Below are 24560 nucleotides of genomic sequence, written 5' to 3' on the forward strand. Positions count from 1 at the left end.
TTTTCCACCACTGTTTTGCTTCTGATTGGAATTCCCCTGCTCTTCGCACCCGTCGTGAGCTCATAAATCTCGAGAAGATTGATGAGAAATAATCCCGCCGAATCATTTATATACAGAGGCGAGTATCCCTAGTCAAAGCATCTTTCCCGCCGAATTTTTGGCAAACTATGGATGAAGGTCATTTAAGTAATTGACCATGTGATCTTTAGGTTAGCTTAGTAAATTCACAATATTTATCTAAGTTTTAGAATTGGTAGCCGAACAATTTCTTTATGTAGACATATGTTTAATACAACTTACCAAATATCTCTTATGCCTAATGTAAGACCGCTTTTTAAGATAGATTTAGTCCCTACATTATTAACAGGCGTAAGCCTAACTATAAAACCGAACATGCACTTATATTGTAAAACAACCGCAAATGTTTAAAATTAGTAAAAAAATGAAAACCGTGAGTTTCACAACCATTTGTGTCATGCATGCATCCTCCAATGTCACGCCCAGCTCCCACTTATCCGAAAATTACAATTTGGGATTAAATCTTATTTCCCTTAATTATTTTTTATCAATGAAGATTTCTTCCCCTCATTTTTGATCATTAATGGACCTTTCTCCTTCCCGCAGGAAGTCCTCCAAATCATTTATGCATGGCCGAAAAATCTCCCTCACCGACGAAGACCTCCTCTACGAAGAGCAGCCCATTCTCTCCGACCATCGCCGCGACTCCACAGAAATCATCGTGAAGATCGACAGCGACGACCCCTCCACCCCCTCCACCCCCATCTTCGGGAACCCCGCCACCTTAGATTTCTGGAAAGATCATGAATCCCCCACGCAACCCCCGCGCTTCGACCTTCTAGAAGACCCCCCTTCCAAGCTCATCAATCAGTTCCTCAACAAACAAAAAGCCACCGGCGGCGATTTTTGCCTCGACGTCGATTTGGAGATGGAAGAGCTCCGCAACGACCGCACCGCCACCGCCTCCTCCTCCTCCTCCTCCAACAACAACAACAACAGCAGCAACAGCAACAGTCGCAGCCTCCCCCCGCACACCGCCAATCACGATGACCGCGGCAAGAGCCGTCGCTACGAGGCCGCCACCTTCAGCAGCCACATCAGCGCGGAGGAGCAGGAGAAATACCGCAACGAAATCAATGAATCCCCAATCTCCTCCCCCTCCTCCTCCGACGAAGATCGCGATGACGGAAATCGCAATCGCCAGAGCACCTTAAATCGTCGCCGATCCATGAACAACCCCACCGATGTCGCCGCCGTTGCAGGCGATGGACAGGTCCTAAAATGTACGTCATCTATACAACGAAATTACGGCAGAATGAAGACTAAATCCCGCCTCCTCGACCCGCCCGACGCCACACCGGACCGCCGCACCGACCTAAAATCGGGGCAGCTCCGGTCCGAGAACATCGGGCGGGCCTCCGGGATGGTGACTCGACCCGGCGAAGACGAGGAGGAGGATCCATTGTTCGATGAGGATTTACCCGACGAATATAAAAGGACCAAATTCAGTGCCTTAACCTTCATCGAATGGATCAGCTTAATCCTAATAGTGACCGCACTAATCTGCACGACCTCCATCGATAAGTGGAAGGTGAGAAAATTCAGAGGTCTGCATCTATGGAAATGGGAGGTTCTGATCCTCGTATTGATCTGCGGGCGGCTGGTGTCCGGGTGGGGGATTCGGATCGTGGTCTTCTTCATCGAGAGGAATTTTTTCATGAGGAAGAGGGTTTTGTATTTCGTATACGGGGTGAAGCGGTCGGTGCAGAACTGCATCTGGTTAGGGTTAGTTCTAATCGCGTGGCACTCGATGTTCGATCAGCGAGTGCAGGGGAACAACAAATTCCTGTGGTATGTGAACACGTTGCTGGTGTGCATGATCGTGGGGACACTATTGTGGCTGGTGAAGACGCTGATGGTGAAGGTGCTGGCATCGTCGTTCCACGTCAGCACCTTCTTCGATCGGATACAGGAATCGCTGTTCAACCAGAAGGTGATCGAGGCGCTATCAGGGCCGCCGCACATCGAGATCAAGAAGCAGCAAGAGGAGGAGGAGCGGACCATGGCGGAGGTGTGGCGGTTGCAGAACGCCGGGGCGACGCTGCCGCCAGACCTGCGGCCGTCGGCGCTGCAGAAGAGCGGGAAGGTGAATGGAGGGGGGCTACCGCCGAGGCCGATGAAAGGGGTAAGCTTCAAGCTGTCGGGGCAGATGGCGAAGAACATGGAATCGAAGAATCTGGAGAGGAACAAGAGCCAGCACGATGATAAGGAGATAGTGTCGATGGAGAATCTGCACAAGCTGAATCACAAGAACGTGTCGGCGTGGAACATGAAGAGGCTGATGAAGGTGGTGAAGAAGGGGGTGCTAACTACGCTGGATGAGCAGGTGCAGCACAGCACCGAGGGCGACGACGCATCCACGCAGATTAGGAGCGAGTGCGAGGCCAAGTGCGCCGCAAGGAAGATCTTCCGCAATGTCGCCAAGCCTAAATCCAAGTCAGTGTCACTCTCTTTCTCTACTTAATAACCAATATTTTATTTTATTTTATAAAAGTCGTCGACTTTGTGAAAATTGCCCAAAATTTCTAGGCTTATCAAAATCTCCAAACTCAAAATTTACAAAATATAGTCGTTCCCATGTATGTGTATTATCAGGGTGTGTTTTCTTTCGATGAAAAATGGTGACAAATATATTTTTATGATTTTTGGATGATTTTCATATGTTCTGTAAGGTGAATAATTTTATTTGGACAAAATGAATTAAAAAATAAAATGGGTTAGCCCACTTTTGCTCGATTTCACTCTAATTCGTCATATTATTATTATAAAGATGTAGTTTTTCACTCGTTTTGCTTTAATTAATGATAATATTATCACAAGGTATTGATGCATCGTAATTGAGGCTATAAATTGATAATAACTCCCAAAATGCTATGATTTTTCGCGAGTTTTTAGCTAGTTTAACTTCGTCTCTGGCTGCAGGTACATCTACCTCGAAGATCTTATGCGTTTCTTGCCGGAGCAAGACGCGTTGAAGACCTTGAACGCGGTGGAGGGCTCGACGGAGGCCGACAAGATCAGCAAAGCATCCCTCAAAAGTTGGGTGGTAAGCTTATTATATTTCTTAGCTTACACAACAATTTCTAAACTCGGCAGCCTTAAATCGTTGTCTCTTTACTAAGGTTAACGCCTTCATAGAGCGAAGGGCGTTGGCCCTCACGCTCAACGACACGAAAACAGCAGTGGACAAGCTCCACCACATGGTGAACGTGATCGTGGGCCTGATCATCCTCGTTGTGTGCCTCGTGATCCTTGAGATCGCCACAAGCAAACTCCTGCTCTACATCAGCTCTCAGATAGTGGTCGTAGCCTTCATATTCGGCAACACCTGCAAGACCGTTTTCGAAGCCGTGATCTTCGTGTTCGTGATACACCCCTTTGACGTGGGGGATCGTTGCGAGATTGATGGAGTCCAGGTGCGAGCAACACACAAAATACCAATAATTGGATGATTTTGAAAGAATAATAAAAAAATATTTGAGGGGGGCTCGAGCCCTCCTAGATGCTCACTATTGATTTTTTCATGTTTGTGTAGATGGTTGTTGAGGAGATGAACATTTTGACAACAGTCTTCTTGAGATACGACAACTTGAAGATCATCTACCCAAACGTGACCCTTGCTACGAGGCCTATTGGAAACTTCTACCGGAGCCCAGATATGGGTGATTCCGTAGATTTTGTTGTCCACATTGGCACGCCAGTGGAGAAAATCGCCCTCATCAAGCAGAGGATCATAGCGTAAGTGATCTCACCTCATAATCTCATACTTGTCTCGTTCTGATATGATGTTTTCTTGATAATTTTGAATCATGTATCGTGCAGATACATTGAGATCAAGAACGACTATTGGTACCCTCAGCCGTCGGTAGTGGTGATGAACATTGAGCAGCTACATATGGTGAAGTTATCAGTGTGGGTGAGACATAAAATGAACCATCAAAACATGGGAGATAAGTGGAAGAGAAGGGCCCTTTTGGTTGAGGAGACGGTGAAGATCCTAAAAGAGCTGGATATCGAGTATCGTCTCTATCCTATTGACGTCAACGTTCGTGCAATGCCGCCGATCACCTCCACCAGAATGCCGCCGGGGTGGTCTACTCCTTCTCCGGCGAGCTGAGATTTTTTATTTTTATTTTCTTTTCCATTTTTTAGGGTTGGAGAAGTATGTATGAATGTAATTAACCCATTGTGGTGTAAATGGTGAAATGGAAATATTTGTCACTTGATTTCTTGGTCTGCTTCATCAAATACTCTTTTTCAGATATCATCCTCTTCATTTTTTTTAGGAAGTTAAGAATATGCTAAAACCATACCCCTACTTTTAAAAATTAAGAAAAGCAAAAACTAAAACATAAAGACATAAAAAATCATTATAGAAAAATGAAAAGTCGACTATAAGTATTTTAGGGTTTTTTCCATCTTGCACCTAGGTGCATTGTACCTAGGTGCTGGATGGCGACACGTGGCGGCCAATTCATTTCCATTTCCTTTTATTTTTTTTAAATACATATGCGGGCCCCAATATTGTAAAAGCTTCTTTTTATTTAATTGTTTGAATAATACATAGAAGCCTCGGTTATTTTTTTTTATTTTGAATGAATTACATTGGGGAGGGGGCCCCACAATTACTAAAGCTTCCAAGGGAAGCTTCTCATTTGAGAAGTCAAAGTTTTTAACTTTTTTAGTTTTTACCGTCCTATTCCTGTTCTCTCTCCCGGCGATTCTGTTGCTCTCTCCCGGCGATTCCACTCGAATTTTCGTCTTCCGGTTCAACCGTCCGACGTTGTTTGCGAGGGCGACGACATTGGGCTGGAGGTTGTGTTCTGCTTTGGGCTGAAACGGCGAAGTTGTATTCCGACGCTTGGGCATTCCAGTGGATTCAGCCGATTCCACCGATTCCCGTCGATTCCAGTGGTTGTCTTCTCTGTCCCGGTTCGACCGTCCGGCGTTGTTTCCAGTGGTAGACGTTGGTTTCGAGGTTGTCTTCGACGTCCCGTTCAAAAAACCCAGCTGTTGTATTTCGGCGCTTCGGCATTGCCGATTTCCATTTCATTTCGCCGTGATTAGTGTGTTTCCCATTGGAGGTTAGTGGTTTCCCTTGTTCTTTTAAGATTTTGGGTTTGCATGTCCGATTTTAAGATGGCACCTGAGGATCGAAGTTGTTTCCCTTGTTCTTATTTGCTGGTTGGAATGTGTTTGTTGGTTGGAATGTTAGGGTTTCGTATTTGGTTTTATAATGAACACTGCTTTGAATGTTACGTTTGTATGTATACCTCTGTCAGAGGTAGGGTTTTCGTATGAAAATATGAAAATGATGGTTTAATGCTTATGTTGAGGTAGAAAAGGATTCCTAGGTAGTGGCCATTATATTAGAAAATAACCAAAGTCTTTGAAAATTCACACATTTTTAAATCTAGTGGTCCTGTTTTGTCCCTTTCTTATGAAAGCAACAATATAAAAGGCATTTATTTATTTGGCTAAGATATAATATATGTGACTAATAGAGCATTTAGTTTTGCCGAACTATGTGGCCTTTATGCCGAATTGAATTTTTTTTTTCATCCCGAACTCTATGGCCTATGGTCCGAGTCCGAGCTATGTGGCTGTATTGAGTATATTATGCCAAAATAAGAAGTTGCATAATAGGTAGAATCTTTTATAGTTTTGAACATATCTAAATTTATATTTGTTTGTATTATGGAATTTTAGTAATTTTGTGTTTAGAGTTCTCTTTGAATATATTCTATTGAATATTATGGAAAATATATGTCATTCAAAGTATTTTTGTTTGCTTGTCTGAATTGAGCATTTGATGATTGTAGTGGTAGGTTTTCTGAATTGTTGAAGAGAAGCGAAAAGGCCGAAAGATGACGAAGAAAACTCTAGCTACGAAGGCACCTGAGGAACTAGGTTGGGTATTTTTGTGTTTTTGTCTGAATGCTTTCTGAATTTCTTTTTTTGTTAGTTCAGATGACTGGTAGTATGAAATCTGAGGTATATTGTATCTATTATGTGAGTATGTGGTTTTATGATTGTTGTTGTGCGTGTTTGGAGTATTCACAGTTAGTTGGTCGGATTGTTAGGGTTTCAGTGGTATGTTTGTTTATCCCAGGTAGGGTTTTTGTATGTAATTGTGAAAGTGATGGTTGAATGTTTGTTTATCCTACGTATTGCTCTTTATGCAACAATACTCCAAATTTTTTATAAGTACAAATAATTTGAATTAAAGCTTGAAGTGTATAAGCATCATTTGTTTCCTATACTTTCTGTAGGTGCACATGTTTCCCAACGCAACCAACCAACTACCTATTTTCGTCGTATTCGGGAGTTGTTAGACTCTCACAATCTGGAGAAATTTAGGCAGTCTTGTTTTGGTAGGTTTTTAAATATAGATGAATGGAAATTTCAAGGTCAACTCTTGTATGTTATGTATGCATCCATCAATGTAGAGTCTTTTAATAGGAGAAGATTATCTTTTAGACTATGTGGGAAGGATATAGAGTTGGGCCCCATGGAATTTGGTGTCATGACCGGGCTGTGTTTTAAGGGTTGGGAGGAGCCCCCACAAACCTCTGAGTTTTTTAAAGTCCATTTCAAGGCAAAAAAGAGAATTTTTTTCCACCACGTTTACGATGCTTTTGAGAGGCACTGCAAAGCAAAGAAAGGGGCAGATGAGGATTCTTTAAAATTTGCTTACCTTGTTGTTGTCTTTGGCATTTTATTGATTCGCCATAGAACGAATAAGAGGGTAGAAGAAAGGCTAATTCACTTGGTGGACGACTTGGAAAAGTTTAACTCTTTTCCGTGGGGGATGCTTGCCTATGAATGTCTTGTAATTGAGGACAAATTCAAATAACGAGCCACTTCTTCTACTCAAATCCTTCAAAACCCTGTTCGTTACTTCACTTCGCGAAGTAGCATGTAATCCGGCAGAAAAACGAGAGTTAGTGAAAACAGAAGCCCATCTCTGACGCAATCTGTACATACTTGCAAACCACCGATGCTCAGCCAATCCATGATCTGCAATCATTTTTGTCCACAAGCTTTCAAATTCTTCCTCGCTCTCGCACCAATTCATGCAATGATGCCAAGCTCTCTTGAACTCACTGTTACCATTCAAGGACCTAAAGTGAGAAGGGGCATTTTGATTGATATGCCATTGACATAGGCGATGAGCCGCGCCTTTGAATTGAGAATCAATAGCATTCATCAAAGCTTGACATTGATCGGAGAATATAACTTCCGGTTGCTTTCCATTCATTGACTCGAGAAAGGTTGAAAACAATCATTCAAATGTCTCCGTTGTCTCGTCAGAAAGGAAAGCCAACCCAAACAAACAATTCTTCAAGTGATGATTAATACCTACAAAATCAACATTATCTTTATCATAGTTTGAGAAAAATAGGTAATGTTAAGCCATAATGTATGTAAGAACAAAGTTCTACATAACCTGTTCTTAAATTAAGCCAAAAAATACTCCAAAAATTATTATTGCCCCCTTAATCAATGTTAAAGGTGTAAATAAGAAAAAAGTCAAATAAAGCTCACAAAATAATTAAGCCTTAGGTCCACAAAAATTTACAGAATGTCTATCATCATGAAATGTTTTGGGCTTCTCATGTAACAACACAATTTTTTTTTCGAATGTATGTGAAAAGGCATTATCAATTTTAGCATTAATTAAGGAACTATAACCACTTCATGAAATCAAAGATAAAATATTTAAGGGCATTCTCAATATATTCAAAGTGATGATCCATACCTACAAAGGGAGCACAAATAAGATCATATTTGTTCGTCTTGTAGGTTGTGTCAACGGATAGCACATCACCAAAATACTCGTAATCAAGGCCACTACGAGAATCACGGTAGAATAAATTCATAAGTCGACCATCATCATCCTTTTGCATATTCCAGTAGAAAAAAGGCTCTTTGTTCGACTTGTCAACAAAGTACTGCATCAGAGCCATTGCATCTCCATCCGTCATCTTAGACTTTCTTCTAACATTGTCCATATGATGGTAAGCATCTTTACGAATAAATCCGGCGTTTTCAAGGCCACCAGATTCATTTTCCATGAAACGACAAGCTCGGTTTATTGGTATGCCGGCTGAAGTCAAAGCCTCCAACATAGATTTCTTAGAATGCGAAAGGTGACGACTAGAACGAAGCAAATAGGCTTGATCCTTGGCAAGTAACTCGTGGTTGTGTTCTTTATTAAATGTCGTTACCTTCCACGGCCCTCCCTCAACACGAGCAACCCTCAAAAGGGCTTGACAGTTGGACCGAGTTGTTTGCTTTTTATATACAGGTAAACGACCATCAATGTGACTACTAGGTGTCGAACCGCGACAACTACATACAAATGTCTTCATACGCAATATTTTTGTCCGCCTAAATTTTTCTTCGTTCCCTCTCCTTACACTGAATCCAGTCATTTTGGCATAGGCACAATATAACAAAAAAGCATCATCGACCCCATCAACTAAACACCCAGGTGATAATTTGTCCTCTAACTCTCTAGATGACAAATTAACATCTTCATTCACCACATCTTCACCGTCGACGAGGAACTCAGATTCCACAGCTTCAACATTCTCTTCTTCTTCATTCACAATGTCTTCATTCACATCTACATCTTCTACATTCACATTTTCTTCCGTTTCAAACCCATATGCTGAAAAATCCTCACCACGGACATTATTCATGCCCCAGTCTATTGCATCATCATTGACAATATTATTGTAATATTCCAATTCATCTATTCCAGCCGGCACATTCAAATCTAACACCATTTTCACTAATCAAAGAAAAAATGACAACAATTAAAGAATTATTTTATGACAAAACATTATAAAACAATACTACAGGAATCAAAAGACTCATATTAAATAAACAAGCCATTGAAGAACCCATTTGGCATTTGGGGTATTTGTTCCTCCAAAAAAATAATGTTCGCAGATCCAATCACTCAACCAAAAAACAATAAGAACAACCTTCATACACACCAAATTGACGAACTCAGGGCTCACATTACATATCCACACACAAAACTACAAACCCTAATTGCATTTAATTACCTGCCACATTTCATAAGAGCAACAACTACATGCATACACCATTTCTACAATATAGTATATACGAATAACATATAAAGATTTTCAAAATTAAAAAGAACAAATGTCTACCAAAATTTCGCTATTTCAGAATCTCACTTGCTTCTGCTATACCGCCATACCGGAACTTCGCTTCGCCGGTGGGTTAACGCCAGCCACAGCTACGGAAAACATAGATGGAAAATGACGAACAGAGTACCATTACACCTTCCAACCAAAAAAACCTCCGTCGGGGGCGGGAATGACGAACAGAGTATTAGCGACCACCGCTGCTCCGGGAAGATGTCTCCGGCAACGATGCCAAAGCTTCAATCGACGGACTTCTTAGTTTGACGGTGACGGACTTCTTCCCACCAAAAAAATGACCTTGCAAAATAAAAACCTCCGTCGGGGGCGGGAATGACGAACAGAGTATTAGCGACAACCGCTGCTCCGGGAAGATGTCTCCGGCAACGATGCCAAAGCTTCAATCGACGGACTTCTTAGTTTGACGGTGACGGACTTCTTCCCACCAAAAAACTGACCTTGCAAAATTTTTTACACGAAATTATGCAAGCTTCGATCTAAAATGGGACCCACTTGTAAAATTCAAAAATAATTGAATGCTATTTCAGAGAATAGAAGCTTCCCTTCGAAGCTTTTACAATAGTGGGGCCGCAGATGTATTTAAAATTAAAATTAAAAAAAAATACAGTATAAAGAATGTATTGACCATACCTAGCTGGCAGGTGGGGCCCACTTTTCGAACTTGGGTTGAGTTACAGGGTTGAAAAAAATAAAAGGAAATGGAAATGGATTGGTCCGCCACGTGTCGCCCATCCAGCACCTAGGTACAGTGCACCTAGGTGCAAGATGGAAAAAACCGTATTTTAGTAGAAAATATCGTCTAAAAGGTATTGTAGAAAAAATAAAAAAACAAAGCTACAAAATGGTAGAAGGAAAACAATTGAAACATTAAAATCAGCAAAATGAAAAAAATTTGAAGGTTACAAACGACTTTCCCAATACCAAAGAATAGGAGGGAAAACCATAAAAGAAAACACTCTCTCTCTCTCTCCTCGGTGCACTCTTTCGAAGAAGAGAGTTGAACTGATTTTGTAGTTTGAGCAAACGATCTAATGGCGAATTCGTCCAGCTCTCTCTAAACGGACTTCTTCTCTGCACACTCTTTCAGAACTGGAAAATCTGGAATGATTTTTTAGTTTGAGCAAACGGTTTTAATGGCGAATTTGTCGAGCCTGGTGCACGAGCTCCGGGAGCGCATCGCGGCATCATCAGCGACTCCTAACAAGCAATACGACGACGTTTTGGTGTCTCGATTTCGCGCCGTCCTCCCCAGTCTCCTCCAAACCTACGTCGTTCCTTCATCGTCTGGTATTATTGCATATTTATTTAGTAGACAATTTCGGGTTTCATTTTTTGAAATTTGTGAAAAACAATCGAATGCATTGTAGCTAATGAGAGAGAGGTGATTGCGGTGCTGAAGCTGCTGTCGTACACGGCGAAGAATATTCCGGTAGTTTTCTATCACGGGCAGGCGAGTGCGGTTGTTCCAGTTATCGGGCGGATTCTGCCCTTCTTTGCTGAACCTGCATTTCGGTAAGTAACTTGATGGTTTAATATGTTTGTTGGTTTTTGATTTAATAGTGGTCTGGTGAAGCTGTGGCAGAAATATCTTAGGTTTTCTTTTGGTGTTGCTGCGGTTGTTTTTGCAGGATTTTGTTAATTTTGGATATTAATTAAATATTTTTGAAAATCAAGTTTTATGTCGTTGCAATAAGTGGGGCAAGTTGTCGCAGAAATTAATCTGAGATTCTTGTTTCTGTATGTCAGTCTGATAGTAAGTTGGTTAAGTTGTGGCAGAAATTTTGTAGTTCCTTTAGGTTTTCATTTAGTGTTTCTACAGTTGTTTCTGCAGAATTCGAGGTTTTTTGGCTATAAAACATCTTTGAAAGAGATTTTTTAATTAATTAGCCCGAGTTTTGTTTCTTGCTAGTCCGCAACATGGAGCTATACTGGAGATTGTTGGAACCCTGCTATCCTTGCTCCGCACAGGTGATCTAGATGCCTACCGGCAATTCTTTATGGATGCTATGTTGTTAACTGAAGGTAAACGACTCTGCTCCCAATCTGGGTACTAAAAGGTGTATTATCAGTAGACAATAATGTGCGTTTCTCCACCTCATTGAGTGCAATTTCTTTCTCCTTTTTCATGGGATGTAGTCTTTGTTGTTCTATGATTCTATCTGAAACCACTTGACATTTCTTATATTCGTGTTATGGCAATAAACTTTTTAAATTTTTTTCCTCTACAGATCTTCTAAATGCTGCTCAAACATTTGATGGGAGAAGATCAGGGGAACCAGAGAGATTGTTGTTGAAGTCTTTTTGTGAGTCTTTTGCCAGAATCTGCAACCACCCTGCCCTTCTTGGAGATGACCCAGATTGTAATCGACCAATTACTGAAGAGGGAATGTTAATCGATCTTGCGGGAAGAGAAAGGTTGCTTGCATTTGCCACATCAACCGTCAAGCTTCTAAGTAAATGCTTAACTGAAGGAACTTTGTATGTTGAAGGGCTTTTGGATGCATCATGTGTTTTGGCTGTCTGCAAGCTTTTGTGCTTTGGAGATGCTGATCTGCACATGGTAGATTACTGCAAATTTGTGCAGTTTCTTTATAATATAACTTTCTGCATCATTTGATTTAATGCTTGCCTCAAATGGGTAGTCTAACTTCTCAAGTTTTGTGAAGGCATGTTTTGACTTTGCACGCCTCATCGGAGCAGGGAGAAACAGCGAGATAGTTCCTGCTGAAAAACTAATACAATCAATAACAATTATACTAAGTGAAGATGTTGAGGCTGTTCCAATATTCAGGTATTACTATTGGTCATAACATATAAAGTTATTTATGTGGCTTATTTGGAATATAAATGATCTTACCACACTGATTTATCAGATGGTAAGTTTCTGTTGATTAATAGCATCAAACATATAAAGTTATATTTGGAATATAAATGATCTTACCACAATATTCAGGTATTACTATTGGTCATAACATATAAAGTTATTTATGTGGCTTAGTTGAAAGTTTCTGATGTTGACACATGTGGTGTTTTAGCTCATATCAGCTGAATCAATATTTCCTTTGGCTTTAGTGATGCTAAGATTAAGCAATGATGTGTGATCTAGTGAGCTTTCTATTGATTGCTTTAAAGCCTTGAAATCTTGTTTATGATTAGTCATATTCCGATACCTATCTTTTGGCTATGCAAACACTTTCTGAAGATCTGCCTTGCTATCTTCTTCATTATTATTATCAACATGATAACGTAGTTGTCAGATGTAGGTTATTTTTCTCATGGCTTTTTTTTTTTTTTTTTTCAAAAATTTCAGAAGTGTGGCATATGACTCATCACTTGGAGCATGTCTTCAGTCATTACATTCGTGCTGTTCAGATGATGTTGTCAGATCAACATCAGCTGATATAATCCGTGTCTTTTCTCAGTCAATGCTGAAGACTGGCAGCTTGGAGCTCAAGGTTATTATGTACTGTGTTATCTCTTCTTTATATGAAATAGAATAATCTATTAGCTTGGAGCTCAAACTTACTATCCATTGTATATTTCAGGCTGCTCTTACCGGTGCATATTGTCGAATTGTGAATGCATGCCCCCCTTGTTCCTGGAAGCCAGAATGTCTGATTTGTATGCTTTGTTCGTCAAAGCCCATTTTCCATTTAATAGACTGCTTCAAAGTTGCTGTTTCCAGGCTAGGTCCCAATGTTGTTGGTACGATAACGACTCACAAAAATCATACTGGTCTTTCTATGGTAAAGGGTAATGAATGTGAAAGCTCAAATGTTGGGGGCAAAAGATCCATTCAGGATTTGGAAACATTCGAAACTAAGCGCCAAAAAGTCGATGACATTTCTGGCCCTAAATGTCATGATGTATTCAAGACTCTTAGTACTTCTACTGGCGTAGGGGAAAAAGAATATGCTGATTTTGTGGGCTCATTAAATCTATTACTTGGATTTCTAGAACCTCCTGGAGGCAAAATTAGTTCCTTGGGGACAGAAACTTCCCTTGCAGCTATTTGCATACTCTGTATTGTTTTTTCTGAACATCCTCAGGCTGAGATGTCCCTTCACATATTTCGGCTAATGTTCAACTGGATTTCTTGGATGTTTCAGCAGGTTCGTTTAAATTTTTTTAGTTGATATATTTATAGTTTTTATTAGACTGTACCATTTTGTAATGTCTAACAAATCTAGCAGGCAGAGCAAGGACTTCTATTTCCTCTTGATCTATCCATTTTTCTAGAAGCAGTCCACTGCCTGCTGCTTTCGCAAGGTAATGTAACTAGTAGATGAGCTTAAAGCCTTAAATATTAGCACATAGCTGTGAGTGAGCGAGTGTGTGTGTTCATTTGTTTCTTTTTTGAAATCTTTTCTTACTTTAAGTTCTTAAATTCTTTTCCTCATCTCCCGCCCCCAACAACTCTGCATTCAACCTAATTGGTTTCCGTTCATTTCCTTTTTTTGTTTTTTGTTTTTTTGAGATGTAGCCTTTTTTATTGTTTAACTTATCAAAGCCTTCTATTCACTCAGGGTCCTTACCTGAAGAGAGTAAGCATGTGATCTTTGGAAATACTGACAATATTGGGGACGTCTTGAGACCACTGCTAAAGCTTCCTTGGAATTATAGTCCTTCCATGATAGAATCCCATCCCCCCTGGAAGGCAAAATGTTTCTCTATTCGTATTCAGTCCAGGGCTGAATGTATAAGACAGGTTACAGTGGATCTTGATATTCTGGACTTGGCCCTTCATGATGAAGAAGAAGAAGTTAGAATCGAAGCTGTCACATCTATGCCAATGGTTGTTCTACTTTCAGGTTTTGGTACTCTGTCCCATATGTTCAAAAGGCTGGAGTAAGTGATGAATGCCCTTCTAGTTAACATTAGGATTACAGAACCGTCTAACCCCTTTTAAAACAAAACATTTTATTGTCATAAATAACATAGTTGTTTCTTGCTTTTATTGATTTTTTTTTTTTTTTTTGAGAGCCGTTTCTTGCTTTTCAGAATCCTAAAAAGAGAGAAAAGTGAGCAAGTGAAGAAAATAGCTGTCCTCTCTCTTGGTGAGCTTGCATGCCTGTATGGATACTACACTGGTGTTACTGCATTTCTGGGAGCTGAATGGAAATTATACTTAACAAAGGATAATAATAAAGAAGACTCCCCTATTCATCATCCGTTGCAAGGATTTTGGTGTTCAAAGTGTGACATGAGTAACACAGTTCATTACGGGTCTTGTCTGGAAGTTCTTTCACCAAGCATGCTTCAAAGTGGTTCTCATTTGATCTGTGATTATATGCATTTGCAGTCTTTATTTTTTGAACTCCTTTATGATCAGTCATCAGAAGAAGTTCAAGTTGCATGTGTAAGAATAATCCATCGGATCCTTCTGCATGGAACTGAAGATGTTTTGCTTAAGACAAGATCTCAGTGGGCTCAATGCATTGAGTTTTTACTTCTTAACAAGAACAAAAATGTGAGACAAGCCTTTGGATCACATATAAGTTTCTTTCTTCAGGAGCCTATTTTGGAGATTTTATTTTCGGATAAGGATGTTTCTAACAAATCTAGTGAACAAAAGTTCATGGACATAATAAAACATGCTTTGGCAGCTGCTGAGGAACCTCTAGTTTTTGAAACCCTTCTAGAAACTGCAGCAACTATAATGAAATCTGTTGATATCCATAGTCAACTATTTTTGTTCTCTCTTATTTTACTGATTGGTCAACTCGACAATTCTCATGTTACGGTGAGACTAACTGCATCGAAACTGATTATCAGATCTTGTAACCTACATCACACAGGGGGGCTTGAGGCAGTCCTTTCCAAAGTTCTTCATGTCCGAATTGAATTGTATGATTATCTATGCATGAGGCTGGTCAATCAGCCTAAAATGGTTGAAGAGTTTTCAGCAGCTGTTCTTGGTGTGGAAACTGAAGAACTTGTCAAGAGGATGATTCCTGTTGTTCTTCCAAGACTTGTGGTCCTCAAGCATGATAATGACCATGCACGAGCAACATTATATGAATTGGCTAAGTGTTTGAACACAGACATGGTGGCGCTAATTGTTAGTTGGCTGCCTAAAGTACTTGCCTTTGCTCTTCATCAAGCTGATGGACAGAAATTAAAATCTGCTTTGCAGTTCTACCTTGAATGTACTGGATCTGATAATCAAGAACTTTTTGCCGCTGCTTTGCCTGAACTTTTGGATGAACTTATATGCTTCTCCGACGTTTATGATCCAGAAGAAATAAGTAAAAGGTATGTATATACATAACATCCGTATAAAATGATTCATGTTATGTGGATACAAATTTTGTTGCTAACTGGTTTTTCAGTTCCTTGTGGAATATATAACTGGGGACACTGTTTTAGTTTCATATTATAACCAGCTCTTCACTTTGGATGTATTATATTTATTCTATTTACAGTTTAATTAAGTAGTCTACAGAATACTGGAAAAATTATATTGAACGTTCTAGATTCTCTTACAGGTTAACTAGGGTACCTCATATGTTAAGAGAAGTTGCAAGAATTCTTACTGGTAGTGAAGATCTTCCAGGATTTTTGAGGAACCATGTTGTTGGTTTGCTGAACAGCATTGATAGAAAAATGCTTCATGCAGAGGACATGTCACTACAAAAACAAGCGATGAGACGAATAGAGATGCTGATTGAACTGATGGGCTCCCATCTTAGCACATACGTACCAAAAATTATGGTTCTTCTCATGCATGCCATCAAGAAGCAATGGCTGCAGGGTGAAGGTCTTTCTATACTACATTTGTTTTTAAAGAAATTAGCTACTGTCTCACCGTCTAGCACTAAACACGTTATTTCTCAAGTTTTTGCTGCACTTGTTCCTTTCTTGGAAAGAGACACAGGGAATTCATCCTCCCATATGAGTAAAATTGTAGAGATATTGGAAGAACTTGTTGTTGAGAATAAGGTCCTTTTAAAGCAGCATATTCGTGAGTTCCCTACTGTACCCAATGTACCTGCTCTGGCAGAAGTGAACAAAGTCATTCAAGAAGCACGTGGATTGATGTCCCTGAAAGACCAATTACATGATGTTGTGGAAGGGTTAAAGCACGAGAATTTGAATGTAAGATACATGGTAGCATCTGAGCTAAGCAAGTTGCTGAACTTGAAAAGGGAGGAGTTCATGGCTTTGTTCATTAAGGAAGGGGATTCAGCTTTGGATGTTATGAGTTCTCTGATAACATCACTGCTCAAAGGGTGTGCTGAGGAATCAAGGACTTTGGTTGGACAGCGGCTGAAGCTGATATGTGCAGATTGTCTTGGAGCTCTTGGTGCTATTGATCCTGCCAAAATTAAGGGATTTTCCAGCGTACGCTTTAAGATTGCATGTTCTGATGATGATCTCATTTTTGAGTTGATTGACAAGCATCTAGCGAGGGCTTTCAGTGCAGCACCAGATACCATTGTGCAAGATTCAGCTGCGTTGGCTATTCAGGAGCTGCTAAAAATTGCAGGGTGTGAGGCATCTCTTCATGACAATATTTTGGAGCGGGCTAAAGACAAACAGCTTATAAAGGTCGGCAAATCTTCTTTGGTTGACTGCTCTGATGTGTTTGGTAGGGGACAGAGATTGTGGGATCGGTTTTCCAGTTATATCAAAGAGATAATAGCACCTTGCTTAACCTCAAGATTCCAACTTCCCAATGTGTCAGACTCGACAGCTTGTGGATCTATATACCATCCTTCGATGTCATTCAGGAGTTGGATATACTTCTGGATTAAAAAATTAACTGCACATGCCACTGGTTCTCGGTCTACAATTTTCAATGCTTGTCGAGGTATAGTGCGCCATGATGTGCAGATAGCCATGTATCTTCTACCCTACTTGGTCTTAAATGCTGTGTGTGACGGTACAGAGGAGGCACGTAGTGGCATAACTGAGGAAGTTTTATCAGTTCTTAATGAAGCTGCCTCCGATAGTAGCACTACTGCTGCTCATGGAAATAATTCTGGGCAAAGAGAGGTGTGCATCCAAGCCGTATTTACTCTTCTTGACAATCTAGGCCAATGGGTAGATGATGTGGAGCAAGAACTTGCCCTTTCCCAGCCTCTTCAATCAGCCAACTATAGGCAGCAGGCAGTCAAGTTGAAGGACCAGAGTATGGCTCTTCGAAAGGATTCAAACCAAGTGTTTGTACAATGCAAACATGTGTCGGAACTCCTGGGTGCAATTCCAAAATTTACCCTTGCTAGGGCCTCGTTCAGGTGTCAGGCTTATGCTAGATCTTTGTTGTATTTTGAGTCTTATGTGTGGGATAAGTCCGGATCTTTCAATCCTGCTTCTGAAAGGAGCTGTGGTGTCTTTGAGGATGAAGACATATCTTTTCTTATGGAAATTTACAGTGGACTGGATGAACCAGATGGCTTATCTGGATTGGCATCTCTACGTAAATCAAAAAGTTTGGAAGACCACCTTTTGATTAACAAAAAGGCAGGAAACTGGGCTGAAGTTTTGACTTCTTGTGAGCAGGCTCTGCAGATGGAACCCGCTGTTCAGAGGCACTCTGATGTCCTCAACTGCTTGTTGAACATGTGCCATTTACAGGCCATGGTAACTCATGTAGATGGATTGATTCGTAGGAATCCTCAGTATAAGAAAACATGGTGCACCCAAGGGGTTCAAGCTGCCTGGAGGCTTGGGAGGTGGGACTTGATGGCTGAGTACCTGACAGGTGCTGATGAAGAAGGTTTACTATATAGCAGCTCTGAGAGTAATGCTTCTTTTGACAAAGGTGTAGCCAAGATTCTTCAGGCGATGATGGAAAAGGATCAGTTTTCTGTTGCTGAGAAAATTGCAAAGTCTAAGCAAGCTCTAATTGCTCCTCTAGCTGCTGCTGGGATGGATTCTTATGCACGAGCATACCCATTTGTTGTGAAGCTTCACTTGCTCCGGGAACTTGAGGATTTCAACTCTCTTCTGAAAGGGGAGTCTTTTCTAGGAAGGAGATTCCAACTAGATGAACCAGAATTCTTAAGTGCTCTGGAAAATTGGGAATGCCGGCTCAAACTTACCCAACCATCTTTGTGGGCAAGGGAACCACTCTTGGCATTCAGAAGACTGGTTTTCAGCGCCAGTGGTCTTGGTGCTCAAGTTGGAAATTGCTGGATACAATATGCAAAGCTATGTCGTTCAGCTGGTCATTATGAAACTGCAAATCGGGCAATTTTGGAAGCCAAGGCTGCACGGGCATCTAACGTTCATATTGAGAAGGCTAAGCTTCTCTGGAACACCAGGCGGGCAGATGGTGCCATTGCAGAGCTGCAACAGTCCCTTTTGAACATGCCCATTGAAGTTGTTGGCCCTGCTGCTATGTCATCTATTACCAGCCTCTCTGTGGCTCCTGTGAATCCTCCCCCTTTGCTCTCTGATGCTCAGTGTATGAATGAGAATCCAGATGTGGCAAAGACTCTCCTCCTGTATTCGAGGTGGATTCATTATACTGGGCAAAAGCAGAAGGAAGATGTGATAATTCTATATTCTAGGGTGAAGGAACTGCAGCCCAAGTGGGAGAAGGGATACTTCTACATGGCAAAATACTGCGATGAAGTGCTTGTTGATGCTCGTAAACGGCAGGAAGGCCCTACTGAACATCCAGTGAGAGTAATGCCATACAATTCAGCACTTGCATCTAAAAACATAAATTCAGAACAAAGCTGGTGGACTCATCTTCCTGATGTGCTGTTGTTTTATGCTAAAGGGCTTCACAGGGGCCACAAGAATCTGTTCCAGGCCTTGCCAAGGTTGTTAACGTTATGGTTCGACTTTGGGACCTTTTATTATAGAAGTAATCAACAGTCCAATAAGGATATGAAAAATGTCCATTTGAAGGTAGTTATGTTCACCAACTAAAATTTAAGCTTTCAATTCTCAACTTTATTATTTTATGTTAATTTCCTTCTCTTTCTTAGATCATAGGTATCATGAGAGGGTGCTTGAAGGACTTGCCAACCTTCCAGTGGTTGACTGTCTTGCCTCAATTGGTTTCGAGGATTTGCCACCAAAATGAAGAAATTGTCCGCTTGGTGAAGCGGATAATAACTTCTGTTCTCCAGCAGTACCCACAGCAAGCCCTTTGGACTATGGCAGCTGTTACAAAGTCTACTGTTTCTTCGAGAAGAGATGCTGCAGCAGAGATTATACAAGCTGCTAGAAAAGGATCCAATCAAGGAGCTTTTAACTCTATGTTTGTGCAATTTGCTGCGCTTGTGGATCATTTAATCAGGTTATGCTTCCACCCAGGACAATCAAAGTCAAAGACGATCAATATTTTGACAGAGTTTAGTGCCCTGAAGAGGATGATGCCTGTGGAAATTATAATGCCAACCCAGGAATCTCTTACTGTTAACCTACCGTCAGATGATGCAAATCCTGCGGATTCTGGTACATCTGATATCTTTTCACACTCATTTCTGCCGACAATATCTGGGATAGCAGATGAGGCTGAAATTCTTTCATCACTTCAGCGCCCAAAAAAAGTAAGACCTAATTCTGGGTTTTCTCTTTTTTCTTCCCCCCTCTCATTCGAAGTCGATTCCTTGAGAATGAATCTCCATATTTGACTTAATTTTTATATTTCTTTTATTTGCCTTCAAAGGCTAGTTTAATTAGTTCTCACTGTCTTCAATAATTTATCAAGATTCAAGATTGAAAATACCCGAGTTTCATGTGAAAGTATATTCCACTGAAGTTCATTGTTTCCGTCCCTCAGGGTTCATTTGTTTTATTAGTTTTCCATACTAAGTGAAACCGTTTCTTTGATTCTTTTCATGAATTTCTGTGATGAGGCCATCTACATTGACAAGATTTGAACTTCATATTAGTTGTTAATTAGACGTCATGTATCATTGTTTGATTAGTTTCTGCAATCCATGCATCCACTTTTCTTCAAGCTGGGTAGTAGCTAAGCTAAAATGCTCCTTGTGACTGTTTTATGACTTTCTCTTAAGAGGCTCTCTCTATATTCATGATTTGAACTTCATTAAAGTTCTGTTGAAACCTCATATATTATTGGCAGGTCATTCTCATGGGTAGTGATGGAAAGCAACACCCATTTCTTTGCAAGCCGAAGGATGACCTGAGAAAAGATGCGCGAATGATGGAATTCAATACAATGATAAACCGTTTGCTTTCCAAAAATCCTGAAAGTCGTCGCCGGAAGCTCTATATTCGTACTTTTGCAGTGGTTCCTTTGACAGAAGATTGTGGTATGGTTGAGTGGGTTCCTCATACTCGTGGGCTTCGACATATTCTCCAGGACATCTATATAAGCTGTGGAAAGTTTGATAAACAGAAAACGAATCCTCAAATTAAGCGTATCTATGACCAATCACAAGGTAGAATGCCTGAAGATGAAATGCTGAAGACCAAAATCCTGCCAATGTTCCCACCAGCTTTCCACAAATGGTTTCTAAACACATTTTCAGAACCAGCTATGTGGTTTAGAGCCCGTATTGCCTATGCCCATACTACTGCAGTCTGGTCAATGGTTGGTCATATTGTTGGCCTTGGGGATCGGCATGGCGAAAATATCCTTTTTGATTCTACTACTGGGGATTGTGTGCATGTTGATTTTAGTTGCTTGTTTGATAAAGGCCTGCAGTTAGAGAAGCCAGAGTTGGTGCCTTTTAGACTGACACAGGTAACAGAGAAAATACGAAACAGGTTGAAACTTTGTTATGGGATTTTGTTGCCATAACAAGGTCTAATCGCGCTTATTAGCAATCTTAGCATTGACTGTTTTGAAACCGGTATACCCTTTACTGCTCTGTCCTTTTTGATTCTAACATTCTGTTTTTGACTTGTTTGTTTTGGGGTTTATCAAGAACATGATCGATGGGCTTGGCATAACTGGCTATGAGGGCACCTACCTGAGGGTTTCTGAGATCACACTTTCGATTCTGAGGGCTCACAAGGAGACACTAATGAGCGTTCTGGAAACTTTCATCCACGATCCTCTTGTCGAATGGACCAAATCTCACAAATCTAGTGGAGTAGAAGTACAAAATCCACATGCACAGGTTTGATCCCCTCTCTTCCTTGAGGAGCTCCTGTTTGTCCCTTTTCCTAAATAGATGGCTACTTGGTTACATAATTTTGCCTAATCGAGTCATGGACTTGACCAAACTAGATGATATAGCTGATCTCTTGTTGTTCAACTTTCAGCGAGCCATCAGCAACATAGAAGCACGCCTGCAGGGAGTAGTCGTTGGTGTAGGAGCTGCACCTTCTCTGCCTCTAGCCGTGGAGGGACAAGCACGCCGTCTAATCTCTGAAGCAGTTTCCCTCAAAAACCTTGGAAAGATGTATATATGGTGGATGCCTTGGTTCTGAGATTTGTCTCACCTTATCAATTTGTTTCACTGATTTAATTCCAAGATGCATTTCTCGCATGCTGCAAGAGGTGAAACTCAGTCATTGCTAACCAACTATATTTATCATATCATCACGTGGAACACCGATTAATTTTTTGCAATGTGATGCATCTGCTTACCATAATACAAATTGCATTTTTCTAGGTGGAGGGGCAAATTGAATTCGAGTTGAACCAACGAGGGACTACAATGCAGATGCAAGGTTCGGATTGAAAATTTCTGAATTTATTTGGTGAACATACCAATTCATAACATATATAAATTTTTCTCTTTTTCCTTTGTATGCTCTTACCATCATAAGAAATATTTGAAGCTTTTCCCATTGCAGGCAAAGAATTGCCAAAAAATTACAGTGTCACTTGATAAAGGATTTTGTCACAATATATGAAGCAACCAATCCTTGAAAGTTTTTCCTTTGGCAATGAAACATCCAACATTCTTCCTATCAATCCTCAACGGGCATTTCGTCCTCACAATAATTTCTTTCGCCAAATCTCTCACAGGCGATTCCCCTCTTGCAGAGCTGTGCTTTCCACGGCCACAAACCACAAGAACCTCAGCTGGAGTCGCGCAATCCCCTGCAACAAACCTCAGTTTCAGCTCACGGAACCACTGCAGCAGTACCAAATATGTCGTGCTCAGATGCATCCCGTGCAAATCCAGCTTCAACTCCGACTGGCTGCACTCCATCACTTGATCAAGAACAGTCGAGCTCAACAACTCCAGCACCAAACCGGCCTCCTCTGCTTCCAAACCATCCACCAGTTCATCAATCGATAGAGGTACGCTCTTCATATCCTTGAGCAGGAAGATAATGCTGGGGCACGAATTCAGAACCGAATTATAAGTCCTAACCGATAACTCTATCCCCAACCCCCTCATCTTCTTCAGCCATGAAACCATTTCTTGAATCTCACCATGTGCTCCAAATGATGATAGCACCATGTTACAACACACCGTATCCATTTCAAACCCTTCCTTTTCCATCCGAACAATGCTCCTCTTCATATCTTCAAGAAGCCCCTTCCGCCCGTATCCATTGACCAACGATCTCAACTCAAACGCCATCACTCTCACCCCATTTTCCACCATCTCCTCCACCACATTCTCAGCCTTCTCAGGATACCCCATCTCACAGAACCCGGCCGCCATGGCTGAATACCCTCTCTGCTTCGTGTAAACAGCCCCCGACCGCGCCATCAGCCTCCTCAGCTCTCCACAAGAATCCACAAACCCCCTCTCCGACTTGTGCTTAGCATTAGAATCCATTAAATTACAGTAGAATGCACACAAATCCCTCTCTTTGAACCCCAACTTCAACACTGTCTCAGCAAACAAATCTTCTGCTTCTTTAAACCTCCCTTCCTTGTACAGGAAAGCAATCACATCCGCTGCCAGCTTCGCGTTCCAGCTAAACCATGATTCTTGCTCGATCGCTGTGTACAACTGCAAGCACACCAACTGTTTGAGAAATTGCCTCAACGAAGCAGAGATTTTCTGGGCGTGAACTTACGGGAAAGGCGAGGGAGGAGAGGCGGGGATGGGAATCGGAGACGGAGAGGAGGTGGGAGAGCGTCGTGAGGGCCACGTGCTTCGACGATGAGGCGGCGAATTTCCGGAGTAAGCTAGCGGCGGTGGAAGGCTCTTCTGCGGCGGCGAGGGAAGAGAGAAACCGCTGGCCTTGTTTTGTCAGTGCGCAGCGGACTGACTGTCGGTAGTGGCGGAAGCCGGGGGAGGTTGGTGGTGGCGCCGCCAGGTGAAGACCGCCGCCGGCAAACATTGGTTGGCGACGTTCTCAAATGGATTCTATCCTTCTTTTTCATGCAAAAACATTCAAATTAAGTATTACATTCATTTACAAAAACCTGTGTTTAATCATTTATCTAAAAGCAGTATTTTTTTTCCCTAAAAGAAAAAAAGCATAACTATTTCCGAACTATTAGATGTCTGGATTTTGCATAAATTTTTGCATTTTGTAAAATTAGATTCTGGGTTTGGCATTTTGTAAAATTTTAAAAAGTTCTAGTTTTGCTAAGATAATTTTAAAAAAAATTATTTTTGTAATTTTTTATTTAATTTAGAGAAAAAATAATACTACACATAATTGACGTGAAATTAAGAAAAAAAAAATGCACATAAGTGCACGTAGGTGCACAAATAAATTGAAGCACACGTAGGCTATAATTAAACAAAGAAATTCAAATTGAATTTCCCGTAAACGTGCGCCTAGTTGGAAAAGAAAAATAATCGGCCATAATAATAATAATAAGGATATGCTCCCTTGGTCTCATTGACCCATTTTCTTTTTAATTTGTCTTATTGATAATGATCTGTTCCATAAAAAAAATTACATTCTCTTATAAAAAGTTGTGGGCTCCATCGCTTTTCTCACTTTTATCCTTACCTACAGTGGGTGATCCGATAGCCCCCACTCGAATCATCCACACATCGGGTCACCCACTGCAGAAGGTGGTGTCTCGAGAGTGCCCCAATCTATCAGGACTGGCCTGATGTTGTTTGGGAAAGGCGCGTGCTGTATATTAAAAAAAAAAAACAAATTTTAAAAAAAATTGCCGTTGACGATTTTAATATATTTTTTTGATAAACGGCCATCCGACCGTTTTAACTTTTTTTTTCCCTTTCTTTCTTCTTTATATACTCTTATCCTTCTTCTATCTTCTTCCATCTTCTCTCTCAGTTTCTCTTAAAAAAAAATGGATCCATACAATCCAAATTGGATTCCCGACCTCTCCGGTGGAGGGATTATCATCCCGATTTGGCGGGTATCAACTTGGAGGAGGAACCTCGTCAAAGCGGCGAGGAGGAGGCACCGCCCGCCCACAGTGTGTCAAAGCCCAAGAAAGGAGGGCGA

At 41.0% G+C, this 24560-nt stretch overlaps 5 protein-coding genes across 8 annotated transcripts; 2 read left to right on the forward strand and 3 right to left on the reverse strand.

Annotated features, from left to right (window-relative positions):
- Positions 1–443: 443 nt before the first annotated feature.
- LOC130989245 (mechanosensitive ion channel protein 6-like) lies at positions 444–4304 on the forward strand. The gene is made up of 5 exons (XM_057913199.1): positions 444–2514; positions 3001–3124; positions 3201–3494; positions 3614–3816; positions 3901–4304. Exons 1-5 carry the CDS (start codon positions 602–604, stop codon positions 4193–4195), a joined length of 2829 nt encoding a protein of 942 aa, XP_057769182.1. The 5' UTR covers positions 444–601; the 3' UTR covers positions 4196–4304.
- A 2534-nt stretch (positions 4305–6838) lies between these two features.
- LOC130990822 (protein FAR-RED IMPAIRED RESPONSE 1-like) lies at positions 6839–7339 on the reverse strand. Its single transcript, XM_057915057.1, has one exon. It carries the CDS (start codon positions 7337–7339, stop codon positions 6839–6841), a length of 501 nt encoding a protein of 166 aa, XP_057771040.1.
- Positions 7340–7363: 24 nt separating this feature from the next.
- LOC130990824 (protein FAR1-RELATED SEQUENCE 5-like) lies at positions 7364–8873 on the reverse strand. The gene is made up of 2 exons (XM_057915058.1): positions 7841–8873; positions 7364–7440 (listed from the first exon to the last, which is right to left on the reverse strand). Exons 1-2 carry the CDS (start codon positions 8871–8873, stop codon positions 7364–7366), a joined length of 1110 nt encoding a protein of 369 aa, XP_057771041.1.
- A 1300-nt stretch (positions 8874–10173) lies between these two features.
- On the forward strand, positions 10174–23627 carry LOC130989247 (serine/threonine-protein kinase ATR). 4 transcript variants are annotated; one of them, XM_057913202.1, is made up of 18 exons: positions 10174–10568; positions 10649–10793; positions 11191–11303; positions 11510–11841; positions 11948–12072; positions 12592–12736; positions 12827–13393; positions 13472–13550; positions 13808–14129; positions 14283–15536; positions 15770–19145; positions 19226–19792; positions 20332–20955; positions 21140–21334; positions 21480–21717; positions 21833–21890; positions 22192–22470; positions 23063–23627. In XM_057913202.1, the coding sequence occupies exons 1-15, from the start codon at positions 10415–10417 to the stop codon at positions 21645–21647; spliced, it is 8166 nt and encodes a 2721-aa protein (XP_057769185.1). In that variant the 5' UTR covers positions 10174–10414; the 3' UTR covers positions 21648–21717; positions 21833–21890; positions 22192–22470; positions 23063–23627. The 4 variants fall into 4 exon arrangements, with proteins under 4 accessions (XP_057769185.1, XP_057769184.1, XP_057769186.1 ...); XM_057913201.1 differs by having other exon boundaries at positions 22210–22470; XM_057913203.1 differs by having other exon boundaries at positions 13475–13550; positions 22210–22470.
- On the reverse strand, positions 21986–23511 carry LOC130989249 (pentatricopeptide repeat-containing protein At2g17033). The gene is made up of 2 exons (XM_057913205.1): positions 23202–23511; positions 21986–23134 (listed from the first exon to the last, which is right to left on the reverse strand). The coding sequence occupies exons 1-2, from the start codon at positions 23466–23468 to the stop codon at positions 22064–22066; spliced, it is 1338 nt and encodes a 445-aa protein (XP_057769188.1). The 5' UTR covers positions 23469–23511; the 3' UTR covers positions 21986–22063.
- Positions 23628–24560: the final 933 nt, after the last annotated feature.

This window comes from Salvia miltiorrhiza, chromosome 6, assembly GCF_028751815.1.
Source record: "Salvia miltiorrhiza cultivar Shanhuang (shh) chromosome 6, IMPLAD_Smil_shh, whole genome shotgun sequence".
In the NCBI taxonomy this organism is placed as follows: Eukaryota; Viridiplantae; Streptophyta; class Magnoliopsida; order Lamiales; family Lamiaceae; genus Salvia; species Salvia miltiorrhiza.